The sequence below is a fragment of the Hemicordylus capensis genome, chromosome 8 (assembly GCF_027244095.1).
Source record: "Hemicordylus capensis ecotype Gifberg chromosome 8, rHemCap1.1.pri, whole genome shotgun sequence".
Classification (NCBI taxonomy): Eukaryota; Metazoa; Chordata; class Lepidosauria; order Squamata; family Cordylidae; genus Hemicordylus; species Hemicordylus capensis.
The window spans coordinates 32,582,423-32,604,188 of NC_069664.1; the positions used below are offsets into that span (position 1 = coordinate 32,582,423).

The 21,766-nt window shown below is 52.5% G+C and overlaps 1 protein-coding gene across 6 annotated transcripts in view; it reads right to left on the reverse strand.

The window, feature by feature from the left end:
• The window catches only part of KMT2A (lysine methyltransferase 2A), a 51,049-nt gene that overhangs the window by 14,425 nt on the left and 14,858 nt on the right, over positions 1-21,766 (reverse strand). For 2 of the 6 annotated variants that reach the window (XM_053269323.1, XM_053269322.1), the window contains exons 2-24: positions 20,982-21,051; positions 17,232-19,924; positions 16,280-16,457; positions 15,873-16,107; positions 14,959-15,023; positions 14,451-14,819; positions 13,968-14,041; positions 12,955-13,086; positions 9,469-9,582; positions 8,727-8,873; positions 8,387-8,482; positions 7,938-8,058; positions 7,780-7,821; positions 7,512-7,625; positions 6,856-7,040; positions 5,369-5,542; positions 3,478-3,588; positions 2,650-2,723; positions 2,123-2,316; positions 1,597-1,703; positions 1,247-1,384; positions 225-383; positions 6-123 (exon numbers count right to left, since the gene is read on the reverse strand). In XM_053269323.1, coding sequence (XP_053125298.1) covers positions 6-123; positions 225-383; positions 1,247-1,384; positions 1,597-1,703; positions 2,123-2,316; positions 2,650-2,723; positions 3,478-3,588; positions 5,369-5,542; positions 6,856-7,040; positions 7,512-7,625; positions 7,780-7,821; positions 7,938-8,058; positions 8,387-8,482; positions 8,727-8,873; positions 9,469-9,582; positions 12,955-13,086; positions 13,968-14,041; positions 14,451-14,819; positions 14,959-15,023; positions 15,873-16,107; positions 16,280-16,457; positions 17,232-19,924; positions 20,982-21,051 — 5,710 coding nt within the window. The remainder of the gene's footprint in view (positions 1-5; positions 124-224; positions 384-1,246; positions 1,385-1,596; positions 1,704-2,122; positions 2,317-2,649; positions 2,724-3,477; positions 3,589-5,368; positions 5,543-6,855; positions 7,041-7,511; positions 7,626-7,779; positions 7,822-7,937; positions 8,059-8,386; positions 8,483-8,726; positions 8,874-9,468; positions 9,583-12,954; positions 13,087-13,967; positions 14,042-14,450; positions 14,820-14,958; positions 15,024-15,872; positions 16,108-16,279; positions 16,458-17,231; positions 19,925-20,981; positions 21,052-21,766) is intronic. The other 4 variants (XM_053269326.1, XM_053269324.1, XM_053269328.1 and 1 more) reach the window with 3 other exon arrangements.

Genomic DNA, 21,766 nt, shown 5'->3' on the forward strand with positions numbered 1-21,766 from the left:
CTTACCAATCATCATGTGGATGTTCTCTGGCTCCAGACCACTGAGGAACTTTCGCCTCAAACTAATCCCTTCAAAATCCACAAAGACTCTTCTCAGTACCTCAAAGCCGTTCTCAGGCACCACCTGCAGCAACCACAAAGAGAGGCCTCTCCAGCATCAGGCAGGCAGGACAGGAAGAAGCACAGGAGGCGAGAAGGCAGGCGGGGGCCGCAGCAGGGCCTCACCTCTCCCTTGATCAGATCCCGATGGCGCTGGCAATACACTTTCTTATCTTCCAGGAAGACGCAGTTCTTGGCCCGGGAGCACATGAAGTGGTAGTTGCTCGTGCAGGAGGTCAAGCAGCAGCCGACTGTGGCTCCTGATCGCTGGCAAAATTCACACCTCTGCAAGATTGGGATCATTTTGCCAAAGGGAACAAAGGGAACTCCACACAACTCATGGCACGTACTGGATCACAGCAGGGCATCGCAAAGCATCTTATCCAGAGCTGCTTCACTGAGCAGCAAGCAAGCCCAGTATCCAGCAAACGGGGAGCCTCTTGTCCCTTATTAAGTACCCCATTTTCAATCTGCTCCATCTGCTAATGCAGACATTCCCTAGATTTTCAATTTTAATTCAATTTCAATTTTACAACTTCCTTCTAAGGCTTTTCGGTTGACAGCCATTTCTACAGGCGCAAAAGGGTTCAGCCAGACCCTCGGAGCCTGCCACAGGGAGGGACCCTCTCTCTGAGCTGTCGCGGGCAACAACTGCATCTGGCGGCAGACAGGGAGTTGACAAAGGACCCCCTTCTCCAACTCATCCCTTATTCAACCCAAGGAGGCGTAGATCACCCGCTCGCATTTTCCTGCTTTCGACAAAGCCAGACCAAGAGCCGTATGATACATGCTCAGAGCAGCTCAAAAGTGTCCAGCTGCCTAGTCCTTTTGATGCTCTGCAGTTAGAGGAAGGCTAGAAGCAGGATGTATGCATGCCTTTCCTTCCCCCCGCCCACCCCACCTTCTTGACATGCCATGAGGTCTGTGAACTCCATTACTTAAGAGTGTGGAGAATCAAGCAGCACAAGCCACACAGTGAAAACCAAGGAGGAGCTGCTCCCAGGAGGAGGGCAGCAGGCTCCCCGCAACCCTCCCTCCCTCCTTCTTGTAGGAGCGAGAGAGAGCCAAGCTCCTCGCGGCCTTCCAGGGGCAATTCTGGTTTCCTTGCCAGACACCCCGCCGCCCTGCCCTCGCCTGCTCCTACCCACCAGCTGCTTCCCTCGGATCACGGCCACATGGACGTTCTTCAGGGAGCCATCATCGTCTTCAAAGACTTCGGCTGACCACAGGGCACAGTTCACATGGGTCCACTCGTTCTGGCCAATGTAGAGGAGACGGCCAGCATCCTGCCAAAAGTCACCAGATCCACTCAGGATACAGCTGCGTGCAAAGAGCCCGGGCAGCTCTGCATGGCAGCCCCCACCCCAAGTGACTGAGCTCCATGGTGAGCTGCCACCGCAGCCGCCACGGCAAAGGAAGCAGGGCGAGGGGAGCGAGGCCAGCCTGTCCCCATTCACAGGGTCCGCTCCTCCTCCTCCCCCCTCCACAAGCCACTTACATTCCCCCCATCGTCGCCATACTTCAAACAAAGCGCGCACTGCCGGTTGTCTTCCACATCTGGAGGAGGGGCAAGTTCTGGGCTGTCCTCCCTGCTTCTGTCAGAACCTCAGAGCAAGGAGAGAGAGAGAGAGGGAGGGAGGGAGAGGGAGAGAGAGGGAGGACTATTCACTCCTGACAAGCAACACTTGGAAGAAAATAGGAGCAGGAAACGATCTACAGGAGAAGCCAACTGGCTTGCCAAAGGCCAAAGCTGTGGAAAGACTACTTCCTTGAAGGGCTTCTGTTTCTCTTTCCAAGGAAAGACCAGCCAACCCACCAGGCAGACACTGGGGATGATGGAAACTAGGTGAGTCCAGCCTCCGGAGAACCCCTGGCAGGCAGGGGACCAAGCTACAGGACTGCAGCCAGGCCTCCTTGGTGTCCAGTTCTGGCTGGACAAGATTTCTCCCCGAAGAGCCCAAACCCATCTCCCGCAGCGGCAGCCTCCCCAGGCAAAACCAGACAAGCGCGTCTCTGTTTCTCACTGGATATGGGGTGTGTGGGAGGAGGCAGTGGAGTGGGGGGATCTGGCTCCCCAAGCCCTTTGGGTTTTGGAGCGGGAATGATCTTCTTCATGAGGGGAGGCTGCTGAGCACAAGTGTTTTCTTCGCGCTCCTGCCACTGAGCATAGTTGTGGTCGAGTGATGGAGGCAGCACAGCGTTTGGCAGCATCCCACTGCTGAAAGGCAACAAGAGAGGTGGCCAGCAGTCAGCAACGGCCACCCCTGCACGGCGTCATCCCCTCTAGCCACTGGGCAGGTGCTGCCCACGCAGTTCCCACACAGTTCCTGGGATCACCACGGCATGGCAAGGCGTGTGGTCCATTTCCTTTTGGGATGACCAGGACATGGATTCCCATCGGAGGATGCAAACCCTATGTCGACTTTCAGGACCGGCAATGGCTACGAGGAGCAGAAGACCCCGCTGCCGCCCCGTCAAAACAGTATTCCCCCCCCCGCCCCATTTCTAAAGAGGCAGCTGATCACTTGCTGGAAGCAGAGCAGCAACTTACTTGGTTGAGACTTTATTAGGTTCCCAAAATCTTGATTTCTTTACACTGAACCACGGAAACACTCGCTCCATTTGCTGAAGAAAAAGAGATGCCCAAGATTTTATTAGAAATGCTTTACAAGACTCATCACTAAATACTGCAAGAAAGCTTCCAGGATCCCTGCAAATTTACAGCCAGCCTTAGAAACCTGCCAAGCCAAGGTAATAATTTGTTTCTCAGACAGCCAAGCGGTAGCTTAAGCAGAAATATGATCTCCTTTGGGAGCGTTCAAGATGCAGCCTCTGCTTAAAAGAATTAGGCTTGTGCCCGAAACGTTTCGGAGGCCATTATGGAGGCCTCTGAAACGTTTCGGCTCCGGGGGCCATTTTGGTGCTTCGGCACCGGCGGGGGTAGTCCTTTAAGGGCGGGGGAGGTGCACTTACCCCTCCCGCCACATATCCCCTGCCGGCGCTCTGTCACTGTTAAGCCCCTCGGGGCGGCAGCATTCCTCCCTGCCGCCCCGTTTCTGTCATCAGCCGGAAGAAGCAAGCGCGCATGCGCCCGTTGCGGACGTGCACACGCCCGTCTGCCGTGCAGCTGCGTGCGCACGATGGGCGCACGCGCGCTTGCTTCTTCCAGCCACTTCCGGCCGATGACAGAAACGGGGCGGCAGGGAGGAATGCTGCCGCCCCGAGGGGCTTAGCAGTGACGGAGCGCCGGCGGGGGATATGCGGCGGGAGGGGTAAGTGCACCCTCCCCCGCCCTTAAAGGACTACCCCCGCCCGGTGCCGAAGAAACTTTGTGCACATCCCTAAAAAGAATAAACAGTGGCAAAACTGAGCAGCTTACCCGAATAAAGAAGGACTTCACCATGCTGTTGGCCTTCTTGAGTTCGAGCTGCCCTCCGTCAGCATTAATGGCTGCCTGAATGATCTTTACGACATCATCGCTGAATTCCAGCTAGAAGGGGGAAGGAGAGACACACAGATATACACCCTGTGGTGGAATGTTTGCCACCTTCTTCTGCAAGCTCCCACTGACTCTGCCCATCTCTCTTCAATAGGCAAAGGGCTACCCGTTCGTAGTGTTCCTGCTAAGCCAGCACCCTTTCATTCCCTGCCCAGTGCTCTAGGAGAGCCAAAGAGCAATGGCTATGATGCCCAAGCATCTTCAAAGCACACAGGAGGCCATTGGAGCAAAAACACCACATTTTAAGACTACTGCTGTGTAGGTTATCCTTTTTTTAAAATCTTATATTCCATTCTCTTCTCTTCATGCAAGAGAGCCAGCTATAATTAAAGCAAACAGAGGATAAGAACATCAGAAGAGCCTTGCTTGGTCAGGCCCAAGAAGGCTTCTCTAGTCCAGCATCCTGTTTCCCATAATGGCCCACCAGATGCCTCTGGGAAGCCCACAAGCAGGAAATGAAGGCATGCCCCCTCTCCTGCAGTTACTACCCTGCAACTGGTATTCAGAGTTATCCTGCCTTTTTGAGCCTGGAGATAGCCTATAGCCATCAAGACTAGCAGCCACTGATAGGGGCTTAGACACAACAGGTCTAAGCCCCTTTTAAAGCCATCCAAGCTGGTGGCCATCACTACATCCTGTTGCAGAGAACTCCATAAATTAATTATCGACTGTATGAAAAAGTACTTCCATTTGTCTGTTCTAAATTTCCTGCCAAACAGCTTCATGGTATGGCCCCTCTATCCACGTTTTCCACCCATGCATAATTTTAGAAACTTCTACCATGTTTCCCCTCACTGCCTTTTTTCTAAACTAAAAAGCCCCAGATGTTGTAGTCTTACCTCATAAGAAAGGTGCTCTAGTTACCTGGTAATTTTGGCTGCCCTCTTCTGCACCTTTTCCAGTTCTATACTCTTCTTGAGATAGGGTGACCAGAACGGTACACACTATTCCAAATGTGCCCACACCATAAATTTTTATAATGGCATTGTAATGTTAGCAGTTTTATTTTCCATTCAATTCCTAATAATCTCTAGCATGGGTTTTGCCCTTTTCAGGCTTCTGTGCACTGAGTTGACACTATCAATGAGTTGTCCACACAAACCCAAGATCCCTCTCCTGATCAGTCACTGAGAGTTTAGTGAAGCTGGAATTTTTTGACCCAATGTGCATCACTTTACCCTTACTTACTCTGAACCACATTTGCCATTTTGTTGCCCAGTTTGAAGATTATTCTGGAGTTTTTCACAATCTGATTGGATTTTCACAATCCTAAACAGTTTAGTTTTATCAGAAAATCTGGCCACCTGGCTGTTTACAACACTTTCTAGAGAATTTATGAACAAATTAAAACACACTGGTCCCAGTAGAAATCCCTGGGGGACTCCACTTCTTACATCTATCTCTCCATTGTGAAAACTATCCATTTATTCCTGTTCTGTTTCTGTCCTTCAACCAGTTAGCAATCCATAAATGTTCCCTAATCTGCTCCCTAATCTCAAGATTACTAAATTTAGACAAGAGCCTTTGATGAGGGACTTCCAAAAGCATTTTGAAAGTCCATAGTATACTATATCAGCTAGACCACCTCTGTCCACATGCCTGTTGACATTATTATCAAACTCCAAAGGGAGGCCAGACTTAACTTTGTAGAGGCCATGCTGATTCTCCTTCAGCAAGGCCTGTTCTATTTAACACTTTCATCTTTCAGTATTCTTGCCATCAATTTACCTGGAACAGACATTAAGCTAACTGCACTTAGATTGTGACATACCACAGAGGTGTAGCCTGCTTGGTCCATTTTCCTTTTCACGCCTTCCAGATCGAGGGTCTGCTGTTCTTCTTGCTTGCTGACTTCTGTTAGCACCGGCGGGTCTGGGCCTTCTGGGGAACTTCGGGCCTGGATACTCTCCTCTGTCTCAGGGTTTAAGTCAGGTGGTTTGGCTGCCTGGAGACAGACAGTAAGCCTGAAGAATGTTTTCTGCCTCCCATCCCAAACACACAGCACCAAATAATGAAGAAGCTGCTAAGACAATGTTAATGCAGCATTTCATCTACTGATACACAATCAGAGTTAAAGAAATGCACATATAAGGTGATATATAACTAGGATTGATTGATTGGTGAAAAAAGAAAGAAAGAAAGAAAGAAAGAGTGGGGGGAGGGAGGGAGGGAAGAACAGCTAAACTGATTGGGGGAGAGAGGGCATCTTCTTTTAAGGAAAAACAGTTATTCCAGAGCTTTAGAAACAAAACTGCAGACAAAACCCTAGATGGAGCAAAAGGGGGAAACATTTATCTCCAACATACTAGAACTAAGAGTTGTCCAGTGAAAAAAGATAGGCTGCAGTCAAGACACACTCAAGGGAGTATTTCTCCATTTTCATATGACAGCACAAGCAGAGGCTCCTTTGGAAGGAAAGAGGAACCCAAAGAGAATACGGTAGGCCCTTGGGCGATGGCAGGGGCCCAGGGACTCTCCAGGTGGCTGGAGGGGAAAGAGCACCGCCCGAGTAAGAGGGATCCCTCAGGAACTGGGAGACAAGTTGGAAAAGCCCATTAGCAATGTCTGGCATATGGGTGCTGGGCTTCCCGGGGAGTGGGGAGGCTGAAGAACTGAAGGAAATGCAACCCTCCAGTTCTGCGGGTGGTGTGGGACTTATGTGGCCCTGTCTCTTAGACTAGAACACTAACCAATCCGAAGAGACTCAGGAGGCAGGTGGTCACTGCCAAGGGAAGCAGAGGAAACTATCACCTCCGGAAGCCTGGAGGAAGAGTGTCTCCACGTTCAGCCTCTGTCATCTTGAGTTAAGGAGGGTCTCAGGTAACAGGACTGGAAAAGATCTCCGCCTGGGGCCTTGCAGAGCTGCTGCCAGTCAGCCTAGACAATACTGGGCCAATCCCCCGGGGACCAAGAGTCTGGCCCAGGAAAAGGCAGCTTCATGCAAACTGGGTGAGCCAAGGGCCTTCTGAGCTGAATATACCCTCCCATGACCTGCTGGTGGGGATTAGTAAGAAAGGACAATCCTCACGACACCCGCTCTGCGTATGAATTTCCCCAGTGGTGGTGGGGGGCGAGTGCGGGTTCTCTGCTCTGAGCCAGCCTGGCAAATCTTAACCTGTCGCTCTCTCTCACTCCCAACTGCCATCACATGGAACTAGCAAAGCGTTTCTGTTTTTCTTCTCAAAAGGAGGTTGCAGGTGAAGCCCAGCAACACAATGCTTGGTGACCAGAACCCAGGCAGAGGAGAGGGAGGCCCACCTGTCTGTAGCGCAGCAAATGGCTGGTTGTCCTGGAGTTGAGCAGGGCTGTCAGCACCTGCTTCAAAGAAAGCTGCAGCTCCTTCTCCAGAGCGAGGCGCCATTCAGCTGGGTGCTGCTCAGTGCAGTTGATGCAGGTATAAGCCACACTCTCGGGCAGGTTGGAGAGGATCTCGTACATCTCATCTGTGGGTGGACACGAGAGGTGTCAGGGGTGCCAGTTCTCAGGCAGCAGCAGCAGCGGCGGCGGCGGCATGGGCTCCCTCTGGGGTGGGCAGCATGGCAGGGGGGCTCGGGCAGGAGATGACATGCTTGGGACACAGTCTGAGTTGCTTGGGGGCTGCAGCCCACAGAACCTCGAGAGGGGAGGCTAGCTGCAGCTCTCGGTCTCGTGCCCCACGTGACAGCTGCCCCTTTCCACGCTCTGCAAGGCAAGAGGGGTCCCTGCAGCCGGCACCACTGGGCTCCCTGGAAACCGTCACTCCCCTGTTCAGCACAGAGAACAAACAGCACAAGCTGCTCTGCTCCTGAGGCGGTCCAGGTATACTTGGGAGACCTCTGCTCTAGCCAACAGGGCTTGGCCCCTCCCTTCTTTGGCCAGGTACCAGCCAGCCAGCTTCTCCGTTTGAGAGGCTTCAGGGCAGAAGTCGGGCTCACCGGAGAGGTTCTCGCACTTGGAGTGGACCCAACGGTCACATTTCCCACACTGCATCATCTTGCTCTCATAGTCGTCGTCGTCATAGCACTTGTCACAGAGCGGGCAGAAATTCCCTGCAAGCAACAGAGGCAAGCCAGGCCTTCAGCCACCAGAACACGTGGCCAAAGAGAGGGCTAGCTTGGGGTCAGGGGTCCCCAAAAGAAGCATGGCAACCAGCTGATTCTGCAGCTAAGGGGCCCTGGCAAGGACTCCACCAGCCATACTTACCGGTGGCACTGCACAGGGTCCCCCGCCCCTCCACACTGGTTCCTGGACACAACATTTAAAACAAGGAATGCATCCAGAATTGGATTCACGGCCACTGCTCATGTTATGGCATGCACCACCCACGCCCACAAGCACCCTCCCAGCTTCCCTTTCTGCACCTTTAGCGAAGAGTTTGGCACAGTCATGACACAGAGAGAAGTCATGAGACCACTGGGCATCCCACCCTTTGCCTGGCGTTGTGGCACCACAGCTCTTGCAGCGGACACACTTGGTGCAGATCTGGAAAGACAAGGCAGGCACACATGGTCAATGGTTGCTGCTGCCACACAGTCCCTGGGCTGGGGAGCGAGCAACAGCCACGGCAGGCACCACGACACGGCTGCTTCCTCTTGGCTAGCCAGGGAGCAGAATGCCTGCCTCCAGAGATGCAGGACTCTCTAAGGCGGAGGCAGGTGTTCTTGTGCGCTCTCTTATAAACAGTGGGCTGTGCCTGAGAGAGACGATGCAGCACTTTGGTCATGCTGCTAAGGTATTTGTCAGCCGTGCTACAATGGGGCGGGGGGGGGGGAAGTGCCGTTTGCTCTCTAAGTGCGGCAACAGAACTCACCCAAACCTTCTTCTTCTTGGTAGGCTTTGTTGGGTAGTTGGGTCCCAGGCACTCCGGGTGATAGCTGTTCCGGCACTTGTTACACTCCAGCAGCTGCTACAGAGACAGAGCCAACACCCAGCAGCCACATTAGCTCAAACCCAGGCCCTTCCACTGAATGCTAACCGGACCAGCCGATGCTGTTCTGAAGCTTCAGTTCAGCATGACCAAAAATGGCTGGATGCAAAACAAGGCTGAATCCCAAGGTATGTCCCAGCAATGCCCCTACCCCAGACCCACGCTCTACAGGGACAAAAGTGCTGGACAAGTTTGCAGGAGGCGCACCCCTGGCCCTGACTACCTTGGTGGCTTGATGCTGCCTCCCACACACATGGCAGAACTTGCAGCGACGACAGCACCAGTTTTCCAACTGGTCCTCCAGGGGGCGCTCACTTTCCTCCAAACAGAACTTGTGGAAGGGCTCACAACACACCTGGCAATACACAAACTGCAAGGAGAGAAAGGAAGTCAGTGGGCCAGTTAGTCAGACACCCCACAGAGCTCTCTTGAACTGAAGGGCCCACCAGTTGGCTCCAAAGAGCTGGTTCCAGAAGCAGCTTGGCTTGGTCCCTATTCCACCTGCTGCTAACACCGGATGGGTCATCGCAAAGAGGGCTAGACATGCCCCTGCCCTGCCCAGCTAGGCCTCAGCCGTAATGGGGAGCTAAGTCAATGTCTTGGTTTAGGCCCAGGGCGTAGGCTGCTTTCCTTCCAGGGTGCTCCCCCACACCTGAAAGAGCAGCAGCTTAAGCAAGGCTAACTGGAGCCGAGGCCCAGAGGCAGAAGCCCCCAGCCAGCCCTCGCGTTCAGAGGCAAGTAGAGCGGCATTTCAAATGGTAGCTGAATCTGCAAAATCACAGACAGCACGGATTAAGCACCACCCAGAGCCTCTGAATGGGGCGGTATAAAAATGCAACCAACCAGCCAAGGATCTGGCTCCATGTGCCATTCAAGACTTCCTTGACCTTAAGGCAGCCAACATAATCAGAGGTGTGTACGGGTTGTCGCCACTTGGTGCTGGCTGCCAGAGCCAGGCTCCTTACCTCCAGGTGCCCACTGCTGGCACAGAGAAAGCAGACCACTCTGGGAGTTATAGGGAGGGAGGTCAGGATTCCCAGGCCACCCATTTCCCAAACACTCTCAGCCTCACAGTCCTCCTAAAAAACACAAACGCCAGCACATGAGAAGGGAAGGAGCCTTACACTGGGCAATAAGCATCCCCCCAAACACTCTGCAAATAGAAGGGTTTCTTCTGCCAGGGCTCCTGCTGCATACAAAGGGATGTCATGCCATAAGTGAAGACGCCTTCCTAACTCCCAGCAGGGAAGCCGACACAGTTGCGAAGGGGCACAGCTCCTCTCAGCCTGGACGTGTGCCTATACTGCTGCTGCTGCAAACACTCAGCAGAACTCTCTCCTTGGGCACAAAGAAGCTCAGGAGGCTGCTGTGGCTTACTGAACTGGCTGGTTTCCTCTTCTGTCATAAACTGCTCTTGCTCACCCAGTGGGTACCATCAAGAAGTTACAGACTCCCACCTATCATAGACATACTCGTTGAAAGGGTCGACTCAGTGTGCGGCAGCTGTGAAAAAGGCCAGTTCCATGCTAGGGATCATTAGGAAGGGGACTGAAAATAAAAAGGCTAACATTCTAATGCCCTGATACAAAACGATGGTGCGACCACACCTGGAGTACTGCGTACAATTCTGGTCACCACATCTTAAGAAGGACATTGCAGAACTGGAGAAGGTGCAGAAGAGGGCAACCAAGATGATCAGGGGCCTAGAGCACCTTTCTTACGAGGCAAGGCTACAACACCTGGGGCTTCTTAGTTTAGAAAAAAAGACGACTGCGGGGAGACATGATCGAGGTCTATAAAATCATGCATGGTGTGGAGAAAATGGAGAGAGAGAAATTCTTTTCCCTCTCACACAACACCAGAACCAGGGGTCACTCCATGAAATTGATTGCCAGGAGGTCTAGGACCAACAAATGGAAGTACTTTTTCACACAAAGCGTGATCCACTTGTGGAACTCTCTGCCACAGGATGTGGTGACAGCCAACAACCTGGATGGCTTTAAGAGGGGTTTGGATGACTTCATGGAGGAGAAGTCTATCAATGGCTGCTAGTCGGAGGGCTGTGGGCCACCTCCAGCCTCAAAGGCAAGATGCCTCTGAGTACCAGTTGCAGGGGAGTAATGGCAGGAGAGAGGGCTCGCCCTCAACTCCTGTCTGTGGCTTCCAGCGGCATCTGGTGGGCCACTGTGCGAAACAGGATGCTGAACTAGATGGGCCTTGGGCCTGATCCAGCAGGGCTGTTCTTATGTTCTTTTATATGTATGCATTTTTAAGATATAGATATTCTGTCCCTCCAGTACAATACTGCTTGGGGTGGCTCACAATAGTAAAACCATAAAAGTAATGTACAATTTAACACAATAAAACAAATAAAATACAATGCAGAATTGTGGTGAAACAGGGGCTACTCTCTGCTTTCCTAGGCTCTACCCTCAGTAGAGAGATCGCGCTGATCCCAATCTAGGAGCATGTCACTCCTTCAAAGTAGGCTGCCACCAGCTGAAGACTGACCTGAAGTCACTGACCAGGCTTAGCCATGGCTTCGACAACCTAGACCTGTCTGGCTTGGGACTTATAGGCACTGTACAGCCAGCTCTAGACAACAATGTATTATTCAGAAAACAATTCAACAGCAGCAAATGACCTTATGAGGCACATATGGAAGAATTTTGCAAGCAAGTCTCCAGAACCTGGTTACTCCAGTACTGGCTACTCCAGACTAAAGCCACTTCTAAGTATATGAACTTTAAGAAAATACAAAAACATTAACTAACTAGCACTGAGTTTTAACTTAGTCTAGCAGTAAGCTAGTCCTTGTCTGAGAGGGTGTTAATCTCTACAGCTTCTCCCCTGGAACACCCATTCACAGATGGGAAATGGTGACCGCTGGCCAGGCAGGCCCTGGCTCTCAATTTTCATAGCCATTATGGAGTAAGAAGGCTTTCCTCTTCCCAGGTTAGACAGCTTTTGGATCCAATGAGGAGGCCTGGCGCATCTTCGATGTCATGCTGGTTTGGGGCCAATTGGGATTTGGGATTTCCCCTCCAAACTGCAGGTTCCTCCTCCTTATTGGGCCTAAGCTTACATGGCTAAAGGTGAGTCCAGTCTGAGCCAGGGTGGGGTGGGGGGTGGGCCTAGGCCTGTAGCTTGATGGCCCTGTCCCCTCAATAACAAAAGTAAGAAACCGTCCCCATTTAGTAACAAAAGAGAGGACTTGCTCCCATTCAGAGCACTCAGGGTGGAGTAGAAGTATCAGGCATTCTTGAGCTAAGATGGAGATCAGCGTTTTGTCACAAGAACAAATTAAATTGGCATTTTGTCACAATTAAAACAAGCCCAATTAAAATTAAAAATCCAACAGGCTGCAATAAAACACATCAAAAAGCTTCTCTAGGCAAGCAAGATTTAAGATCTTTTTTAAAAACCTGAAGGGATGGAGCATGGTTAAGCTCTTCTGGGAGGGCATTCCAAAACTCAGGGGCCACCACTGAAATGGCCCTGTCTCTCATCCCCACCAACCAAATCTCAGCCCATTGTGGGGCTGTGAGCAGGGCTCAAGATGATGAGTGAAGGATCCTGGCAGATTCATATGGGAGAATGTGGTTTGCAGCAATGTGCGCAGATCACAATTCATCGAGCGATTCGGAACACATCCCTGGCCCCTTCAGACTGGAGCAGGGCAGGTGCATACCTGCTCCTTTGCTGCCCCCTGCCACTTCCGGAATAGGTGGTGCTCCTCCCAGCTATCTGCATGCACTGGCAGCGCTCTTCCCCAGCTGCCCTCGCCCGAGACTGGCACATGGCCTCCACGCATACCATGTTGTGCAAGGGCCGCCCACAGGGAGAGAGCACTGCTGGTATATGCAGATAGCTGGGAGAAGTGCCGCCAATCCAGGAAGTGGCAGTGAGTAGGTATGCACTTGATCTCTTCCGTTCTAAAGGGGCCGAGGATGTGTTCCGAACTGCACTACGAATCGTGATTTGTGCACATCCCTAATAGTCCGACAGATAACCGGGCCCCAAGCCGTGTAGGGCTTATGGGTAAAAACCAGCACCTTGAATCTAGCCCAGAAGAAACTGGCAGCCAGTGAAGCTGCCACAGGATGGGTGTAATACTTGAGGAGCAACTAGCATCCATGAGCATCCTTGCAGCAGCATTCTAGACCAGCGGAAGCTTCTGAACCATCTTCAAGGGCAGTCCCAAGTAAAGCACATTGCAGTAATCCAATCTGGATGTTACCAGTGCATGAGTGACTGAAGTCAGGACTGACTTAAATGACAGAAAACGTTGCATATCATCAGCATATTGAGAACACCACAGCCTATACCCATGGATGAACTCTCCCAGTGGTTTGAAGTAGACGTTAAAAAGCATGAGAAATTAAGCAGCTTTCAAAATAATAGCTCTTGGCAGTGGTGGCCGAGGGGACTCCATTTCATCGGCTCTTTACCTTGAAGTCCACTCGGATCCGGTGGACACCATCAGTCAGGGGCGGCTTCTGCTTGGAGCTGCTGCCATTGGTCAGAGTGCTCAGCAAGTTGAGCGTGCTGCTCTCTGGCCTGCTGACTGGAGAGGGTTTTTCCTGGAGAAGGGAGGGAGAAATGTTTTGGTTTTTTACAACCCAAACTCCCCCAAAGCAAGAACAAATTGATGCAGGACTCCAGTCATTCACACAATGGATCCAAGAAGCACTCCTGTTGTTTTCGAAGTGTGAAAGAAGCTACACTAAGTAAAGAGCAACCAGCAAGTTCCATAAAATGAAAGCAAGAGCCAAGTGATGGATTGGTCACCATCTAACTTCAAAAGCAGAACTCCTTTCAGCGGCAGTTGTCTGGTCAACACACAGCTGGGAATAAGTAGCCCTCCTGGCCTCCTCTTGAGGGCCTGTGAAGACGACAACAGGCAGCAGTCCTGTGTGCAAGTCACATGGCAACACACACACAGCAAGAAGAGTCTGAATGCCACCTACCCACAGACCCATGATACAAACACTGTAAAACAAAAGCACCCAGAGTGGCTAACAACAATCAAGACGCCCCCCCCCCCGCCCCAAGAAAAATCCTAAGGAAGAAAGAAAGACCCAACTCAAGAATGAAAGCCACAATGGAGCACCACCAGTCAAGGACTAACTCAACAGCGGGACTGGCAGGGCCCATTCACCTGGTGCTGAAAAGAGGTGGCACTCCTAGGGGCATCTCTGGCACTGGGGTGCCAGAACTAAGAAGGGCCGCTCTTGGGTCATCACCCACCCTGCATCTGATTGGAGGGGGGGGGCAGGCTCAGCATCCTGGAAGGTTAATGGGCAGCACCCACTGGCCTCTTGCGGAGCCCACCTACTTCACTAGCAGGGGAAAGGAAGGGAGTTCTGTGCCCGGGCCATCCTCTCAAGGGGCTCTCCACAGGCCAGGAGCGGAGCCTGCAAGGACACGGCCATGAAAAACTTGCAAAGCAGCAGCAGGTTACCTTTTCTTTCGGCTTCGGTTTCACTGGCAAGCTTGGACGAGGAGCGACTTTCTTCTGTTTGCTTTGCTCTAGACCTAAGAGAAACAGAACCACATTTTGCCACCGGTAAGGAGTTGCCACTGGAGCTCAGGAGGGAGTTGAGACTGCTTGGGAGAAAACAGCCGCTCGAAAGACACTGCGGCGGAAAGCAGGGACCAAGCGCTGCCCTTGCTGGGCTGGCAGAGCCCGGGTCTGGCCTCAGCACAGCCCCTTCTCCTGGTGGGGTGGCCGGGCAAAGGGAACCATCTGCTTCGGGCTTCCGCCAGGGGAGAGTGGGCAACAGCAGGCCCTTCTTGCCACTTCAAGAGGTCTCTTGCCTGCTGAGGTGTGCCCAGTTACCATGGCCTATGTCCCCACGGCTCCCATCCGGAGGGCAGCCCTGCAGCCGGGCTGCTCTCAGGCCTCTGGCGCTGGAGAGGCTGCTGCACATGGATGGACACCTACCTGCTTCCGGGGGCGGGGCTGGCTTCTTCTTGGACTCTGCAGGAATGACCTTAGGGACGTCCTTTTTTGGCGGGCCTGAGCTGGGTGGTGAGCTGGGGGCCACTGGCATGGGGGCTGGGGCCTGCTTGCCAGTTTTCCTGGCGGCAGACAGAGGGGCCTGCTTGGTGTCAGGGAGGGGCAGCAGGGGGCCCTCCTCACTCTTCTCCTCACTGGGCTTCCGGGCAGGCTCACTGCTTCTCTTGGAGGCGTGATCTTCTTTAGCCAGGCTGGGCTGAGTAGCTGCTTTCTGCCCGGGGTCGGACTGGTTCTTCCCAGCATGGCTCTCTTTCTTTTCACTGGACCTGCATTTCTTCTCTTTCTTTTTCACAGCTGCAATGCAAAAGCAGCACCTCAGTTGCAATGACAGACAGCTCAGCCAGCAGTGGATACGGCAGCCGGCGGCCCTGCAGCTCGGCTGGCGCTGAGCAACCCCAGGCCTTCCCCTCCCCTTCTCATCACGCAGGCCTACCTTTGGCTTGCTTCTGGAGATAAGCTTTGGACGGCATCCACTGCAAATTCTGACACTTCCTCATCCTAGGATGAAAAGAGCAAGAGGGGAGAATAAAAGAAGGAAGGTAGGAAGGTGATGGCAAGAAATGACCCATGCAAGTGGCAGAGGTCGCTTTGGACTCCAAGTCCTTCACAGGAGGCCTTGTCGAGGAAAAGGTGAGCGCGCCTCTGGCTTCAACACGGGTCACAACCGCCCGTCTGGTCAGAGTCTCCTTCTACCCTCAGAAACCAATTCCAGACCAATGTGAGTCACACACCCAACTTGGTCACCACCACCGCAGCACCCATTCTGCAGCATCAGCCTTTCGAAGAGGACTCTGACCCTGGAAGCATCTTCTGGAGTTCAAAGTCTTATGTCTAGGTGGAGGAGGCAACAACTGTTCTTCTTTTTTGAAACTTGAAACTTTGCCCTGAGGTCTGCCCAGGCAGCTGCAAGGACGTCTGCTCAAAGCAAGCATCCTGGGGCAATTCTCGCACCAGGTCACCACCCTGGAGAAACTGGAATGGGCATAATCAGCAGAGACAGACCCAAAGCCAGAAAGGCCAAAGAAAGGAGGGGGCAGAGCCAAAGGGGGCAGAGCTGCAGCTGGCTCTCGCCTCCCCTGCGGCTGCTTGAGAGGCTGTTGGTATCTGATGGCCACTTTGAACTCCAAGAGATAGGCAATGCAGAGGCCAAGCCCAGGGCAAGATCAGGGCAGCAGCCGTACCTTCCTTGGCTCCTGCTTGATGATGGTCAAAGGACTTCACCCTGGCTAAATAAAGAAGTGCGACACCCCCACCCCTTCCCCAATTCAACAGGCTGGCGATGCTGCCCCAAGCAGACAAGAGGGCAGGGCAGGGGAGGGGAGGGCCTCCTCCTGCCCAGCAACTTACTTGCAGCACTGCTTTTTTATGTTCCGTCCACCAAACTTGGGCTTGTCCAGGCAATTGGTGCAGACTCCACAGTCCTCTGGAACTTGGCAGCCCGGGCACTGGCCACAGCGCCTCGACCGCCGGCCTTTCTTCACAGGAGGCTCCGGAGGGGCCTTGTTCCTTGTAACTGGCTTGATGGGCTTGACGGGAGGTGCCAGGGGCTCGGCATCTTCTGAACCAGCAACCGAAGACTTGTCTGTTAAGTGAGAGGCCAGCCGTAAATTCAGAAGCCCTCAGCAGAGGGGACTGGGGGCTCCAGACCAGCAGCGCCGATGCTGTTTTCTTAGAAGGGGATTACAGCAGGGCCGCTGGCGCACCCTATCCGGCAGCCTCTTACAGCCCTACTGTGCATGCGTTTGGAGACTCACCATCGTTCCCCATGGAAGACAGTATCTTCTCCCGTTCTTCCCACGGTAAGGCACTCAGAGTGGGCATGTCATCCGGGAAGACTGCTCGCTTGCGGCCTAGTGCTACAGCCGCTCTTCTGCAGACGTGTTTTATTCGTGGTCCTCGCACTGAGGTCTCAGATGAATCGCTCTCTTGACCCTACATTTCAAAGGAGCAACGCCACCAGAATCAGGGAGCTGGCTCTCTCGGGTGCACTCAGGCCCATCCCTCTCTCTCATGGGAGCAATGCCAGTTCCATGGCAAGAGGCAGCTTGCACAGCAGAAGAGAGCTTTCTGAACCTTCTGCTCATCTCAGCTTCCCAGCAAAGTTCCTCTTTCAGAGGACACACTGGTAATATATTTTCTAATGAAAGGTGATGTTAGTTTCATTTTGCTTCGAAATGCCAAATATACAATGACTACGCTGAACCTTTGCTTGCAAAAGGCTGCCTTCTGCAGGTACTTGTGAAAAAGGCATAGGTGAACTGCCTCATGAGCCACCAAGAGCCCTCTGCCACCGACACCCAATAGGAAAACATGACAAGGGCTAGAAGACGCCCAGTGGCTGCTGTGTGTCAGGTGGTCCCACGACCCAAGTAGCACTGCACAGCCAAGAGAGGGAGGCACAAAGAGAAAGGCTGTCATCACGAGAAGTCTCACCAGCCATTCCAAAGCAAGAAGCCATGGGCGAGATCAAGGCAGCTAGAAGCAGCTCTAAAAAGGAAGCTGAAAAAGCCAACTGCTCTGGATGAAGCGGAGCCAGGACTTGGAAGAATCCTGGGCTGGCAGCATCCTGCTTGGATTGACTCCTCCACCCCTTGGTCAGACCTTTCTTCCCCATCCTGCCCATGCCCAAGGCAGGCACTTTGCTATCACGGCTCCCTTCTGGGAGGCACTCAGCTCCCTTTTCCACCCACCGTTTGGGGAACATACCTGTCCTTTTGGCTGGTCCACCTGTTTGAGAGACTTGCTCTTCTCAATCTTGTACAGCTGGGCTTTTGCTTTCTTCAGGAGGCTGGCCACCCTCTTGTCAGTCATGGGAAGTTTGTCCGCGTGAGCCAAGACTGAACTGATGGAGGAAGTGGAATGTTTCACAATGCTCACAGAAGCAGTCGGGAGATGAAGGGATTCTTCCGTTTCTACTGAGGGAGCAGCCAGGCCAAGTTCCAGACTGGATTTCTCTAACCCCCCTCGGCCTTTCCTGGGCAGCTTGGTCTTGATGGCCGTTGCCGAGTTCACAAGAACGACAGCAGGCACATCTGCTGCTGGGTCAGCAGCTGCCGATTTCTTCCGTCCTGCCGGCTTTTTGGCAGAAGAGGAAATGGTTCCCTCTTCACTGCTAACCCCTTTGCCTTTGGAGACACGAGCCAATGGGAACAGGGTGGAGCTGCTCTGGATGTCAGGAGCCTTCTTCCTTTTCTCTTTCCTGGACTCACGCTTGTTTTCTTTCTCTCGCTCTCCTCTATCTCTTTCTCTGCTCTTCTCCTTCTCAACACTTTTGTCACTTTCTTTATCTTTGGATGGATTCTCTGTGCCTCTGTCTCTGTTCTTGGCCCTCTCCATCTGGGGACTTGGGGTATACCAGGGAAAGAGGGGAGCGGGGCCACCGGATGAGAAAGACTCAGCTGGGATGCTTGTCTGCTTCCTTGATCTCTGATTTTTCTCTGCTGATTCCCCAGGCTGGGTCAGGGGATGGGAAGGAAAAGTAAAAGTTGAATTTAAGGCACTGGTGGTCAGGGAACCCACAGAAATGCTCGTTAGTGAGGAAGAGACGGATGAGGGTGGCGTGAGAGAGGCCAGTTCAGAGCTGCTGAGTCTTCCACTCCTTGTCCTCATGGAGTGCGAAGGAGATCTGGGTTCGGATCCAAGGGGGCTGAACACTCTCCTCTTGCGTTTCCTTGAAGAGGCAGCTGCACCTGCCGCTGTGGCTCCTGCAGCGGCTCGACTAACAGAAGGAGGCAAAGTGACGGACTCAAAGATGCGCGAGTGGGCCTCACTGGGGGTGAACCTTGGAGCTCGCAGCAGGGGGCTTCTTTTGTGTACGTCAAATCTTGTTCCGGAGTGAAGAGGAGAAAACAAACGGGCTGGAGCTGCAGCCCCAGGAGCTGAGAAGCCAGAGGCAAAGCCAACATCCTCGGGGGTCAGCGGCGGAGGCCTGAAATTATCAAATATCGGTTTGCGGATGAGACCTTCTTTGGCATACTTGGCTGAGGAAAAGTACTGAGGTTCGGAGCGAGAGTGCTTCAGAGAGGTCCATCGAAACGTTGGCTCTCGGAGAATGGACTTCCGCTTCTCCTGCATGGGATTGGCAGAGGAGGGCAAAAAGGGCGATGCCAAAGGAATGGTAGGGGGCATCAGCCAAGGCGCGTGGTCTGAGATGCCGGCAGCGGGCTGCAGCGGTGGGGGTGGGGTGAGGAGAGGCGGAGGAGGGGAGGAGGAGGAGGAGGATTGCTGCTGGGACACGCTTTGGATGCTAGGCAGTTTTTTAGCTGCTTTGGGCACAAAGTTTCTCTCTGCCATAGAAAACCGCCGCCGCCGCCGCCTCTCGCCACCCTCATTCTCAGGGGATGGGGAGATGGGCAACGAAGAGTGGACTTCTGGGGTATTGCTGCATTCTTCAGATAATGCCTGCATCTCTTCAGAGGCCTGAGAATCGGTGGATGTGTCAACACTGGGACTGCTGGACCGTGAGGAATCCGAAGACATCTGAGAAGAGTGCTGAGAGGCGCCGCTGGACTTCTCACTGGACCCACATGAGGTGGCACTGAACCGGCTGTTGGGTGTGGACTCCAGGCGGGCTATTTTGATGGGTGGGTCGTAGTCCTCATCTTCGATGAAGCGCTTGGGAGTTTTGATGATCCGTGACGAGATGGCACTCACCACGGGCATGATGAACTGCCGGATGTTCTTAAGGGGTGTCCTCCCCTTCCGGCCCTGCAGCTTGGCCGCTTCCTTCTCAATCTTCTTCTGGGCTCCCTTTTTAGCCCTCTGCAAGAGTTGCTTAGCAATGGTGGCATCAGTCCTCTTGGAGGAAGGAATAATCCTCACAGGCTTGATCCTGCGGGGGCTCTGCCTGACAGCAGGCTTTTCTTCTTTGGGGAGCTGTTGGCCATCCTCTTTCTCCTTTCGCACCTTCTGGGGTTTCTCCAGCTGTGGACTCATGATTAGCGCTGGCACAGGCTTCAAGCGTTCAGAAGATGGTGGCCTTCCTCTTCTGCGAACAATGGGAACCCCCTTTCTCCCAATCTGGAGCTTCCCAGATTTGAATTTAGACTTCAGTGGGGAGAGCTTGCCTGCTCTTAGCTTTTTTATTTTGGCAGCATGCTGAAATGTGGTGGATGGTGTCCGCTTTATTTTCTTGAGACCCTCCTTCCCCTCCTTGCCCCCCTTCTGCACATCTGGCATGCCCTCTTTGCGGGTGATCTTGAACTTCATGCTGGGAAGCGCAGGGGGCCTCCCTCTCCTTTTCTCTCCACTTTTTAATTCTTTCTTCTTTACTTTTTCCACAGATGTGGGTTCTAGTTTGCTTGAAGGGGAATATACAGACGAGGGCTCTGAGAGCACAACTGAGCTGCGGTCTGAGCTGTTCCGGGGTCTCCCACGAGGTTTGCGTATGCTAGGATTGACTGAGGTTGCCGAATAAGAAGAATGAAAAAAGGAGATGTTAGGCTTGATCACTGTTCCCACAATGAACAAATGTATGCATTTACAGATAGTGGGAATATTCAAACAGGCTACTGAACCCAGTCCAAACAGACTCTTTTAAACAAGCAACATTCACCAAGCAATTCCACTGAAACAAACAGAATCTTCCATAGCAAAATGACCTGACTAGTCGAGTGAAAAGGATCAAAGTTTTCCTCACAGCTTTAGAAGTTGGTAAGTTTATCTCATTTCTTTCCAGAGCCATTGACCCAAGATCACATGCAGGAGGGACCAAACTTAGGGTTAATCATGCTACTTGATTTTAACCAGTTGTCCATATCTGGACTCAGCATGAACGAGTGAGGGATGGGGGTCTGTGCAAGACTGGAACTTGTTCAAATACCCTTCTCGTTTCACCTCAGACTACAACAGAAACACTGTGGCACCTGAGTGTGAAGGTGCCTCTTTTCAGACCACTGGCCCAGCTTGAAAGAATACTGTGCTGGGAGAAATTGTTCCACCAGCATTGTTTACTTGGAACAGAATGAGGGCAGAAACCCAGAAGTCTAAAGAAGACAGAACACCTTCACTGCACACACAACTTCTGGCTGGACTCAGCCCCCAGGACTCCACAGCAGGGAGAGCTGGAACTTGCGAATCCCCACCCAATCAGCAGAGACACTCCCCAAGAGCACCTGCTGAATCAACATGCTGCTGAATAACCCTGAAGTGACATTTATTTCATTATGTATACCCCACTTCTTCCCTGCCCCACAAATGAAACCCAAAGCAGAATTTACATGGCCGAGTTCAGGCATATCTCTACTCAAGGTGCCTCCAAAACATCTCCCACTGATAGTGCAAAGAGACAGAATGCATTTTGTGTGGGCTGCATCCCACCATTTGCAGCATTTAACAGGACAATCTCCAGTCCAGCCACACTATGTACAATTAGTACAAACTTCCCATCAGTACAAACTTCTGCAAGGATGGTCAGGCAGCAGCCAGCTCACAGGCAGTGCTGCTAGTGGGCCATACCTGTGGGAGGCTTGGCAGGACTTCGTCCGTGGGCCTCATCGTCGGAGCCAAAGCCTAGGAACTGCTCATCCTGTGCAAAGAGAGAGAGGCAATGTCAAGATAGAACTAGGGCAAAAATCAAAACAAGTTAGAGAATCTGTGGCAATTTCAAATGTTTGTTCCAAAGAAAGTGGAAGCTGAGAAATAATTAGCAATAAATAAACCACAGGTGGTCTGTTGGTCAATGTGCAGAGTGAGCTGCAGGCCACATGAAAACATGCCTTTCAAACCACAAGAGATATGTCAAATCAAACTGTGGGCCACAGAACTGAACATAAGAACAGGCTTGCTAAATCAGGCCCAAGGCCCATCTAGTATGACTATCTATCTATCTATCTATCTTTACATTTATAGCAATAGCAATAGCAATAGCACTTACATTTATATACCGCTCTATAGCCGGAGCTCTCTAAGCGGTTTACAATGATTTAGCATATTGCCCCCAACATTCTGGGTACTCTGGGTATTTATATACCGCCTTTCATTAAAACAAGCCCAAGGCGGTTCACAGAAAAATTTCCCACGGATTTCCTGACACCTGCATGAAAGCTGTGTACAGGTCTCCGGGGAGGGCAATCTAGAGCATGGCGCCACCCCTGAGGTGGCCCTGCTCCGTGAGCCCCATTTGGCAGCAGTGCCTGAAGGACAGCCTCAGACCTCGAATGGAGCATGCATGAGGGCACACCCCAAAGAAGGCAGTCTCCGGGATGCCCAGCCCCGAGTCATGCAAGTCTTTACAGCTCAAC